Source organism: Notothenia coriiceps, unplaced genomic scaffold, assembly GCF_000735185.1.
Source record: "Notothenia coriiceps isolate Sejong01 unplaced genomic scaffold, NC01 NC01_scaffold00002329, whole genome shotgun sequence".
In the NCBI taxonomy this organism is placed as follows: Eukaryota; Metazoa; Chordata; class Actinopteri; order Perciformes; family Nototheniidae; genus Notothenia; species Notothenia coriiceps.
Genome location: NW_011335030.1, coordinates 1 through 12,437, shown reverse-complemented (window position 1 = coordinate 12,437; position 12,437 = coordinate 1). Strand labels below are relative to the sequence as shown.

Genomic DNA, 12,437 nt, shown 5'->3' with positions numbered 1-12,437 from the left:
ATCCTACTAAAATGCTGTACAAATCAGATGTATTATTTAATAAAAAAATAAAAAATAAATAAAAAAATTCACATTTTTTTCCCTTTATTTTTCAATAACGCGATAAATATCGTACCGTGGACTTTTTATCACGATATTATCGTACCTTCAGTTTTTGGTATCGTTACATCCCTAGTTATCACCTTTACATAGTACTTGTAATTGTTAACTCTCGCGCTGGATTTAGATTGCCTGACTTTACAAGCGGACAGAAATAGTTTATCCAATTACTTCTAAAAAACAACACATTGATTTTATTTCGTGTTCGACCACGATTACGCAATTAAAACCAGATTTGTTTCACAGTAACCTTTTTAAAACATATTTTCACGAGTATTTAAAGTAATAATAATGCTAACTGTACTAGCAGGAGAAACTTTTGTAACCTAGTAGCTGAAGTGATACCGACTACTCTTGTATATTTTAATACAAAACCTAATACATTTAGCAACAGTATTGTAATTACCTCTTTTAAACTAACAAGGAGACAATGTTACATTTCACGATACTATGTTTAGTTGATTACATGTCAGTCTAACATCTTGTCGTCTAATCAAAACCCCACAAAGACACACATTATTTCAGAGCTACTCTATCATACAGTATTCTCAGTTCACCTACCAGTTTCAGAGGCGGTGTAGGGGGTGGCGGGGGTCTCCGCTTCGAGGTCAGCGTCTGCGTCCTCATGGGAGGCGAAAGAGGACGGGGTGCTGCTGCGCGATGACGAGGGCCAGGCCTCCGCGGGTTCGAAGGTCAGGCCGAGGTCGGGGCGAGTCCTGGACACCCGGACGTGCTCTCTCTCGTACTCCTCCGCCGCCTGGCGCTCCACGTTCTTATACCTGAAGGAGAGGGAGGATCAGAGGAGGCAGGAGGAGACAATGCACCTTCTGTGTTGCCCTTCCTCAGCAGGGCTGCACTCAATTTTGGTATTTGCCAAAATGCCCTAAACTAAACTAGTTACCACTCTGCCCATTTACTTAAATTCATCACAAACTTTCAACCTTCTATTTTACTTTTCAAAACTCTCATGCCACTGTAACCTCACACCTACACCTCTCCTCACAACGCGTTCACCACTCATTTCCTGCAGTCTAGAGATCCACCATCCTGTCTAGCTTAATGTTCAGCTATCACCTGCAGTCCTAATGTGCAACCAGAGGGAGTTTGAAAAATAAGAGAAACTGTAAGCGTGTTGAAGAAAGAAGAACAACCTCAGAGAAGAATGGAAGAGATAAGGAGAAGCTTATGTCAGCTAGGCAACCATCAGAAGTGAATCAAAGTAAACCTGTTCAAGATGGGTCTCGATCGGCTCTCCTCCCTTGTCCTTGTCCTCTCTCTTCATCTCCTTCCTTCCCTACTAAACCTTACCATCCACCCTGGCAGCCAAACACAGAGTTCGGGCACTTTGTAAACTCTCTCTCTCCACCTCTCCCTCTCTCTAACCACTCCTCTTTCCCACCATACCATGAATGTGTGGAGCTTCTGTTCAGAGCTCATTAGCATCAAGCCACTTCACAGGTCTGATGAAACTGGATACTAATACACGTGTGTGTGTGTGTGTGTGTGTGTGTGTGTGTGTGTGTGTGTGTGTGTGTGTGTGTGTGTGTGTGTGTGTGTGTGTGTGTGTGTGTGTGTGTGTGTGTGTGTGTGTTAATACGAGTGACAGAAAGCAAGTGACAAATGTGTGTTGTGTGCTTCACTTGGCTGTATTTCTTAACACACTTAGATTAGGGCTGAACGATTAATCGATTTTAAATCGAAATCGCGATTTGAAATGATGCGATTATGAAATCGCAAAGCCTGCGATTTTTTGTAACAATTTTTTTTTTTTTTTTTCTTCTTGTGTGTCAGTCATCCACACCAAGAAGTGCTGTGCTCCAGATGTACCAGCCATTGTTAACCAATCAGAAGTGGCCCATGATAGAAGGTGATAGACAGATTGATCCAATCACCTGCCAAGTATTTTTGAAAGTGCCAGCCCTTTCCAAATGGCTTCCAATGGAGCTTTCCTAGATGGTTTGGTGAAACAAACTGTCTGAGTCAGGTTAGTAATGCTCCATCACATGTTTCTATTGCAGGGTGAATCTTAAACTGAAGCTTGACTTTAAAGCAACCCAATGGAAGTTTCATGTAAGTTTAGTTCTTTCACTCGTAACTCGGGCTGCGGGGGTGCTAGAGACGGGAGCACGTTGGTACGACCTTCCTAGCCGGAGTTATGGCCGCATTTTACAATAAACTTCCATTGGGTCGCTTAAAAACAAATATCGCAATCGCAATATCTGTCAGAAAAATCGCAATTAGATTTTTTCCCAAAATCGTGCAGCCCTAACTTAGATATACAATTAGTTAAATTGTAGTTATTCTATTTACTTCCATAAATCACTTTTTAATAAGCCGTTTGCTGTGAGTGTTTTATAAGCTGCACTTTAACTATACAGTAGCTGTTCTGTGTCATTTGCTAATTAGCACTTTGTAACCAGCAGCTAGCCAATTAGCACACAAAAACAGTGTTTAGAGGCTTCAACAAACCTAAAGCGTTTGCTACTGTACAAGCTTAAGGAAACCAGTTTCCGGTAAACTCTATTATATACGCCATGAACAATTCTTTTTGGACTCTGTTGACTGATATTTAGGCCATCATAACACTCGTGCTGTACACAGATGTTGTCAGGTTAAAAAGGTAGGGGGATAAACTGAACCACTATATAATGTAAGGGTGCTTCTAGTGTGATCCTGAATCTAAGCGTGACCTCATTTACCCTCTGGAGTAACGCTCTTGTTTCTCGTGAGTCCCATTTGCATAGAAACATAACAATAAGCCTCATGAAAATTCTTTGTGTGTCTTTAAAAGTACATGTGCTTGAGTAAAACGAGTGTGTGTGTCGGAATGTGTATTCTGTGTGAAGAGCTTAACAAATCTCTCAGAATGAAGCCAAAACAAACAAGCCCTTGGCAGAGCGCTCGAGTTAAAATGCTGCTCTTTAAGAAAGGAGAAACAGAGCAAAGAGAAATCGGCTAAGCAACCCCCCAACCTTTTTAACCTGAAAACAATTACTCTATTACCGGGCTTCCCAAACCACAGGCTGAAACATATTCCCCGTGGGTTCAGATGTTGAGTGTGTGTTGTTTTGACTTAGTGCACACACTTACCTCTCATCCCGCGCAAGCCTGGCCTCTTCCATTTTATCCACATAGTCACGGCTGTGAGAGACACACAAACAAAACAATTTAGAACATAATAGTCATACCCTACGGCAGGAAGGTCCACTTTGCTAAAGAATTCAGATAAAGAAGTTTTGCCCGCTGTTAGCTAGCTAACGTTCCCTCGAATGGGAGACAACACTTCGCCAGTTAAAGCTCCAAAGCTTGTGGAAAAATGATATGACCCTAAATACATTCATTTTCAGATTGGAAGTAGTGGTGTGTGAGGTTAAGCAGTACAGACCAGTTTTTGTTTGACTGTTTTTTGTCATGATATGATTTTTCTAGTTTGTTTGTGGTTCTCTGTTTTTTTTTTAAACAATGAGAAGTGGCTTTTAAGTTACCAAAGTTTAAGAACCCCTAATCCAAATTGGTGACTATTTGGATAATCCAGATTCCTGTGGCGTCTCACCTGTGCTTGTTCCTCTCCTCTCTCTCTATCCTCTGCAGCCGCTCCTCTCTCTCCCCCCGACGGCGCTCTCGCTCGGCCGCCAGAGATTCCTGGTGTTGTCGATACGAGGAGGAGAGAAGACCTCCCAAAGCAGGCCTGAGGGGGAGAGAGAGAAAATAAAGAACAAGTGTGATGCAGTGATTAATAGTGATACATTGGGTTTAAAAAGCACACTACTTCAGAAACAAAGTTTAAACATTTCTTCCAAAAGCGAGAAAAGTAAATTATTCTTCATAATAATCTTAAAAGCTAGTTTATCCTTCTGCAACATTGTGGGACAATATGAACATACAAATAGCTAAATCTGTCTAAAACACAACACATGTTTCCTGCATAAACAGAGCTTCTATATGTGTTTGACACGCCATCAGTTATGTTTTAATGATTGTATTCCCCATGGAGGAAGTAGGAGCAGCTGCTTAGTAAAAAGGGGACCAGAGAGCTGAGATCACTTTCCCTTCAGTACGTCATGGCCATGAATTCACCACATGGCTGCACAGTCCACACTTGTTACACGTGAGTGTGTTTATGTTTGGTCCTGCAAACACATGTGAAGATGTAGTTGCATGTTTACCTTTAGAGTGCTCGTGTGTGTATTTTAAGCATGCTTTCATGTCAGTGTTAATTTCGTCAACGAAAACTATGACGAAAAATGTTCGTCAACAACCTTTTTTACATGACAAAGACGAGACGATGACGAGCTAAAAATAGATTCTTGATAACGAAAAAAAATGTATATTTAGTTTTCGTTGACGAGACGAGAAGGGACTAAGGTGTTAATGGTGGACTATCGGAAATGCAAAATGCAGCATATTTTCCCCCAAGTGTCCATCTTGTCTGTCAAAATGCATCTTACGTTTCTAACTTGCAATATCATTATTTCCGCTCTCTTCACTCCAGAAGAGCGATCTCCCTGTGTCTCTCTGTGTGCGGGGGGCGGGGCCTAACAGACATGCTGCAGCGGACACAGAGATCTGCCGGGGACGGAGCGTTCAGAGAGTATAGAGACACATTTTGACTAAAAGTTGACTAAAATGTAATTTTTTATCGACTAAAACGTTTTGAGTTTTCGTCGACTAAAACTACGAAGGATAGGAATGACTAAAATGTGACTAAAACTAATAACCATTTTCGTCTAAAGACTAAGACTAAATCAAAAACAGCTGCCAAAATTAACACTGTTTCATGTGGAGGCTCTCACCTGGAGGTTGTGGGCGTGCTTGGGGTGCTGAGAGAGGAATAGGACGAGAGACCGCCATTCCTGGAGGAAAGAGAAAGTAGTTGACAGTAAGTGAACCCGCCAGTGCATCATTGACCAGCGCAGAGCTGGTGGCGAGAAATGAAGCCTGTGTTACATAACAGGAATGCTGTGTGTGCGACACTAAAGTGATCCGAATGTATTTATAACTGCTGTGGTGTTTATCTGCTTATGTTTGTGGACAATTCCAGAAAGGTGTCTCACTTCATTTACAGTCCGCTGTGAAACTGAAAATAACTTTTGCTCAAGTGAATATATTTTTTGAAGCTATGTTATTTAAGTGTTTGGAACAAGACGAAAATAACAGAATATAAAAATTAGCAAACAGGACTTTAGATCTAAGCATTTGAATATCGAATAATAACAAGCAAAATAAGTTTAGGCTAAACATCTCACACAGGAATACAAAAAGTGAAGTTTAGAAAATGCAGAAAATGATCATACAAAGAAGCAAAGAAAGATTATACAGAAATAAAGGTGCTGTACTAGAGGTGTGGTTGAAAAGGCGTGAAAAGCTGTGACAAAGGGAAACAAAGTGTGGCCTATCCACGCGTTGACAGAACTAAGAAAAAGAAATGTGAAGAAACAATAAGTGATAACAAGAGCGTTGATAGGCTGAAGGTGAGAAGCTGTGCAGTCAAAGAAGGGAAGGTGATGAAAAACAAACGTGGTGCCAAGAGACCAAGCTGGTGCAAGGATAAAAGTGAGAATTGAAAAAGCAGTTTTCTGTGCTTCTTGAACTCGAGGGAGGTCGAGTTCTGCTGTCCGCCTGACCTGGGAGACGTTGTTGTTTTGGGTGACTCCTCGCTGGGTTTGGGTGGAGCCGGGGGCGACGGCTCCTCATCGAGGTCGTAGGAGAAGAGGTGGAAGGGTGAGTGGGGCAGGTAGGGCATGCGTTCGGGGGAGGGGCGGGAGCTGCCGCGCGATGGCGGGCTGACCTCCTTGGTGGCCGGGACAGTGACGATGGGCCTCTTCCTGGCCAGCAGGGAGGCCAGGAGGGAGGGTGGGGCGGGGGGGCTGAGAGGGGAGGACACGGGAGGAGATAAGGTGGGGGTAATGGGGGGGTGGATAGCGGGTGGATCAGTCCGATTCCTCTGCTCCTCTTCTCTTAGACTCTCCTTCCTGGAAGTGATGGTGATGGACTGCACGGTGGATCGGCGAGCTGTAGATGGAAGATGTGTGGCGGGGCTAGGAACAGAGGAATGGATCGAGAGGAATACATTGATGAAACTTGGCAAATGAAATAGAAGCAATACCATATGTTCCCCTGGGAGACTTAAAGGGAAAGTTCGGATTGTTTTAAGAGGGATTGTATTAGGTGCTTTCCCTTTGATCTTGGGTCGGCAGGCCCTCAGTTTGGAGAAACAGACAGGAGTTACATCACAGGAGAAAATACATCCATCGCTTGAGACTTGGTACTTTTGTGAATCCAAAATATCGAAAGTCAGATATTAACACAAAAAAAAAAAAAACGAATCAAGGCAATGGAACACTAGTGACTTATGTGTTCTGCAAGATAAATGCAGATACAAGTCTGGTGGCTTTGAAAAGAGCACACTCCACAACACAGACTATATCACCCCTTGCTGCTAAATACCAACCACCTAGGTGCAATATGTGCTAGATGTGCAATATATATAGATGCCGTTAATAACTGTGTAATATATACCTGGCTGCTAAATCCTCAGAACTGTTACAGGATGTGTATTTTTTTTTATTATGTAACTTTTTATTTTTTATTATATTCTTTTATTATATCATAACTTCGTTTTTTTAATGCACGTCACATATTCAACACATGTAACATTAAGCTGTCTGTGGCTCTTTTTCCTGCTGTAACTACGCAAATGTCCCCTCCGTGGGACTAATAAAGGTATTCTGATTCTGGGATGGATAAAACAGCTGCAGTTACTTCAGGTTCAGGTTCAGGCATGTCTGACAGCAAGTGGTGAAGACATCCCAATAAAGAGTAAACACTAACTTATCATGATATTTTGGTTACGTTGTTTTCAAAGGTGAATAAAATATGTTTGCTACTGCTCTTGCTCCATTGCTTAGCTGTAGTTCTGGTACTCCTGTCTTGTCCAAACTGGGGGCGTGCCAGCCACTATCTTCTGCATGTATACACTGACAACGAATAAGTTCCTCATACGACCCCACTTCAAACATTAGAACTATCCCCTTTAACGTACATAGGCCCCCAGGAGATCAAAACAACCCAAAACTGTGATATAAACCCCCTAGATATTGTTTATTACAAAACCGCTGGATGTTACTTATTCTCATGTTACCATCATTTCCTAAAATACCTGAGGGTGCTCAGTTTAGACACTGAATCAGCCCCCTTTGGCTCATCCGAGTCAGATTCAGTCTCTGGAGTTTCTTCCTCCACTTCCTCCTCCTCTATCTCACCCTCACATTCCTCCTCTCTGTGGAGGCAGGGGGGGTGGGGTGGATGTATGGGTGTATTTAAGGGAAGGGTTGAGGGAGAATTGAGGCAATACAAAAGAGAAGCAGGCACATGGAAATCAACATGTTTTTTAAGAAATAAAGAGATGGAACAGAGGAAATGGTAAAGAGAGAGATCGAGGGGTTAAATGAGAAATAATTATTAAAGCTGCACAACAAAAAATCTGAGCTGCAACACTCTCTTTTTTTAAGAGATTAAAACAAATGAAAGATTATTCAGTTGCAGTCTCTCAAATATGAAAACATTTGATTTCCATATTTTGAACACTTTGCTTAGGAAAGAACCAAGACTTTTAAAAACATTAGCTTTGACTTCGAGAAACCGTGATGAACATTCTTCACACTTTTCTGAAGTTTTAGAGCCCAAACAATTAATCTAATAAATTAATCTAATCTCTAAAATGGTCAAAATCAATAATGGAAATAATCATTAGTTGCTGTCTACTATTCAAACTATACAAAAGTGTATGATGCTGAAAGACAAAAAACAAGGACATGACATCAGACAGAGATACAGTAGAAAAACAAAAGGATCAAGACAAAAGACAACATGGTAGAAAGGGGATGAATGTTTCCCGTTACAAACTCCATGCCTCCAGTTAGATAACTTGCACAAGTACACAAGATATGATGGAAAGGAAGAGGGGAAGGAGGGCAGGAGGAGAAAAAGGTGACGCTGGAGAACTGACTTGGGATCAGTGTCACCAAACAGCCTCATCTGGAGAAACAAGATGTTTGTTGTTGCAGTCGAGTCGACACGTGCTCCCAGGTTCCACAAGACCAGAACCGTGTGTGTGTGTGTGTGTGTGTGTGTGTGTGTGTGTGTGTGTGTGTGTGTGTGTGTGTGTGTGTGTGTGTGTGTGTGTGTGTGTGTGTTTTGAGTGGTGCTGCCGATACCGGTAATGTCAGAACTTAAACAACTTCCACCCATCATCCCATTCAATGAACAATATGCGAGAGACGTTTCTGTTATTGTTGTATCGTTCTGTGTTTTAGGATGTTGTTTATTTGTGCTCTGCTGCAAGTTTAATTTCCCCTAGAGGGAGAGTAAAGTTGAATTGAATAATACGAGCTAATCTGCTTATGTAACGTTACACACTGACAGGATAAAGACATGAAGGGAGGACATAGAGAGTAACAAAGGTTTACCTGAGTCCAGCTACAGCCAGCTCCTCATTCTCTTTTTGGTGCGCACACACAGCACTGAAATAAGCCTGTGCTGGTTTAATAACGTGTAAGCTTGTATTAGAATTGCAATCCCCGAAAGGCTTGTGCAGCTGGGGATAGCTCTTTTATCTGAACAAGTGTTTAATAAGTAGAATTCAAAAAACACTCAAGAGTTTTTTATGTGACCCGGGAGCTGTTAGGTGAGGAGCAGCGGTAGTGGGAATTAAGCATAAGGTCACAGCTGCTGGACTTTTTTGCAAAGACCTTTGGACTTACATGGATTGAAGGAAACCTGAAAGTGCTCTGGAGCAGAATGATTCGGTACAGACAGTCAGAACTGCATCCTTGGGCTCAGGTAAGGTAACAGGTGATCACTAAATATTTAGCATCAATCTTTGTTTATACCTTGTTAAACAAACACCTACTGACTTTCTTAAAGGTCCCCTATCATACTGCTTTTCATCAATATATTACAGGTCTCAGATATATACAGAACCTGTCTCTAAAGTGTTTGGCTCCAAACACCAAACAGATCATTGCAGCATTACCCATAATCCCTTCTGTTTCANGCATATTATCCTTCTGGGAAATTTAATAAGGTTCGAACAAACTGGTTTTACTACTACCTTTGCTTATGAAATAACAAAGCCCGGCTATTACTCTTAAACCAAGCATCTGACAGGGAGCAGGCTGACTCCCTCTCCTCTATTCTTGGGGTATGGGCCGGAATGTTGTTGTGTACATCAGGTGTGTAGTATATTCCGATAGTACAGAGACAGCTATAGCTAGGTTCCGTATACACACTAGCGGAAGTAGACACGTATTATTCTCACCTCCTGAAGAGACAACACTTTCAAAAGTCCCTTCTTTCTTCACTCCGTCTAAGAGAGAAAAACAGGACTAGGTAATAGATATTTTTGGACAGACTTCTTACTCGGCTAGGTCTAAAACCAGGTGAAACTACTACAGTATATGGTCAACGAACTTTAACCCGGCCAATGAGTCGGCCATGCGCTCTGCAATATATTACAGGTCTCAGATATATACAGAACCTGTCTCTAAAGTGTTTGGCTCCAAACACCAAACAGATCATTGCAGCATTACCCATAATCCCTTCTGTTTCAGCCTTGTTTCCAAATAGCTGATTCTCTGTCTGTTACTTTAGATGAAAATAAGGAGCCCCTCCCCACGCCCCTCTGAGAGATATTTGGTTAAAAAGAACTCAATGGTGCTCTAGGAGGAGATTCAGGTGATAAGGGGGGTGGGGGGGGTTACCTTGGTTGCTGATTGGCTAATGGTTACACAAGCCAAAACATCGTTATGACATCATAAAGTGGCCAAAATCTGATCAGCTCATTTTCAGACAGGTTTTTATAGAAATGGATCAGGACAAAAAGAGAGAGAATCTTTGTTCCTGAAACTTTCAGAATCTCTTTACACAGAGGGGACACATGTTGATGTAGAAGAGACATGAACAAGTAGATTTTGCATAATAGGTGACCTTTAAAGTGCACTTTTACTTGTGAGCCTTATCTCACCTCTCGCTCATGTCCTCGGCTCTCTGTCCATAGACTGACTGCAGGCCTCTCTGTGGGGACGCGGGGCTGCAGGGGGAGGCTTGGCCTGATCGCCCCAGAGAGGCCCTGCGGCTCCGCCTCCTCTCCAGGCCGTGCTTTTTGTCCCCGCACCCAAGGCTGACTCGTCGGCGGTCCCGGCGTCCCATTGGTGGAGGCTGGCTGTCATCGTCCCCGTCTTCATGCCGTAGGGTCATCTGAAGCGGGAGTCATAAAGGGTGCTTCAGAACTTTAGCATGAACCAAATGTGCTATACATTCATTAGAAATACTGGATGTAAGCAGCACTCACTGGCTGGTATCTGATGAAAGGCAAATATCAGCTTGCAATATTTTCCCTGTTATCTTTTGACTAAGTGTTTTACAAACCTCATAGATGTTGAGCTGCTCAACCAAATCCAGATCAGTTCCTCTCCGGCCCAGATGTCTTTGGGACACTGTGTCTATGCCCTGTTCCTCAAGACCATCCACCATGTCGTAAAATGAGTCCTGATCAGGCAGTGCAGCCAGCGTCTACCAGAAGAAAAAGGAGACCGATGAGTCGAATTGTATCAGAGGTTTTGGCTGCTATATGTTGAAATATTGCATATTCAGAAGGGATGTACACATTCTCCCAGTTCACGGTTCTGTTCAAAGCTCAATATGTTTTATTTCAGGAACTTCAAGCACATTAACTTGGTGAGCTTTCTAATTTAACTTTACATGAGTAAGCTAAATAAAGAGAAATAGTAACAGTGCCAACAATTGACTTTGTCCAGAGATAAACTTTCTCATTAACGTGCAATCTAAAGTCTATTAGAATCCAAAATAAATTATTGAACCTTTATTCAACCAGATAAAAGCATTGAGATATAATCTCACTTGCAATGCTGACCTGGCCAAGAAGGCAGCAACGTTACACAAAACACAAACATATAAAATACAGAGAACATAACTAAGAAAACAAAAGACAACTTCAATTTAAAACATGCTATAGAGACAAGTGCCGTCAGTTTGAGGCGTGATTGAAGGTCATTCCAAGACCAAGGACCATAATAAAAAAGACTCCTTTTCCCAGCCTCAGTCCGCACAGCAGGAACCTGAATACATTGAATGCTCCACCTTGTAATGAGACGAGAGCCAAACAGGCAGCGGTGTTGTTTGTGTCGCGGTTTCAGAAACAATGCTCTTATTATATTTAGTCATTTCTGTCATGATGGGAAAAATCCCTGAAACACTACCACTGAAATTGGATATTTTGTGCATGACTGAAGAATACAACTACAAAACATTTTCATTCATAAGGAAATAGCGAAGGAAAAGCACCTTTTATAGTACCGGTGGTCATATCAGAGTTATATAGAGTGGTTGAAAATGATGATAAAAAGTATATAAACATTCAGTATAGACATTGACACCTTATTGATGAGGGTCATGGCGTACACCAGCAGCTCCGTGTCCACTCCATCCTTCTCTTGCAAGATCTCCATAGTATTGGACCACGACTTGCATCCTGGACACGTATGCATTAGAAACAAAAACATGAATAGCTTTGTGTCTAACCAACCACCCCTTCCCACACAGTAGGTCCATCTTGTCAAGAAAAAATGACAGAAGCTCACAGAACAATGACTGAGAGTAAATGGCTCAGCAGCTGGTCCGATGTTGTTTTATGTTTACCTCTCTTGGTCTCCACAGAGGTGATGGCATCTATCAGCAGTGGGGCGTTGGACTCGGAGTATTCCACTAACACCAACAACAGCTTCAGAGTTGTTTTCACCACCAGACGGAACTAGAGCAGGGGGAATAGGAAGTTAAAAACCGACACACATACAAAAAGATATATGCATTATGTTGACCAGCCTGTTAGAAATCTGTTATTTGTTCCTATGTTCGCATCACAAACCATCTTTAAGTCCTTCTTATTTATGGGCTTCTAGGGCAGAATTAAAATGATATACACAAATAAATGTAAACGGTCCATATTATTTTTTCAAATAATGCTTAATCTATATTTGTGAATATTATGTTATTTACATGTTTGTTAGAACCTAGGCATTGCGGTCCATGTCACGTTGTGCGATTCCACAAACAGTTTAACGATAGGGAGAGATAGGAGGTTTATTTGTCGTATATGTGCTATCATGTCTTTGTATTGAAAGCAAATCAAATTGTGTTATTTTATAAGAAAAAGCAGAAATAAATAAAAATATTGAGCTTTAGTGCAAAGTGGAAGTGTACCTTTAAAAAAATATGAAAATACCACAAAGACAACAAACACACCACCCTTAAGTCAGGAC

At 41.7% G+C, this 12,437-nt stretch overlaps 1 protein-coding gene across 1 annotated transcript; it reads right to left on the bottom strand.

The window, feature by feature from the left end:
• Positions 1 to 660: 660 nt before the first annotated feature.
• Positions 661 to 11,941, bottom strand: LOC104967105 (FH1/FH2 domain-containing protein 3-like; the record flags this gene model as incomplete). The annotated part of the gene is made up of 9 exons (XM_010796514.1): positions 11,818 to 11,941; positions 11,556 to 11,650; positions 10,528 to 10,671; positions 10,124 to 10,356; positions 5,724 to 6,137; positions 4,893 to 4,952; positions 3,653 to 3,787; positions 3,190 to 3,240; positions 661 to 878 (listed from the first exon to the last, which is right to left on the bottom strand). Coding segments are annotated over exons 2-9 (1,327 nt in total), but the record flags the coding sequence as incomplete, so codon positions are not given.
• Between the last annotated feature and the right edge of the window lie 496 nt (positions 11,942 to 12,437).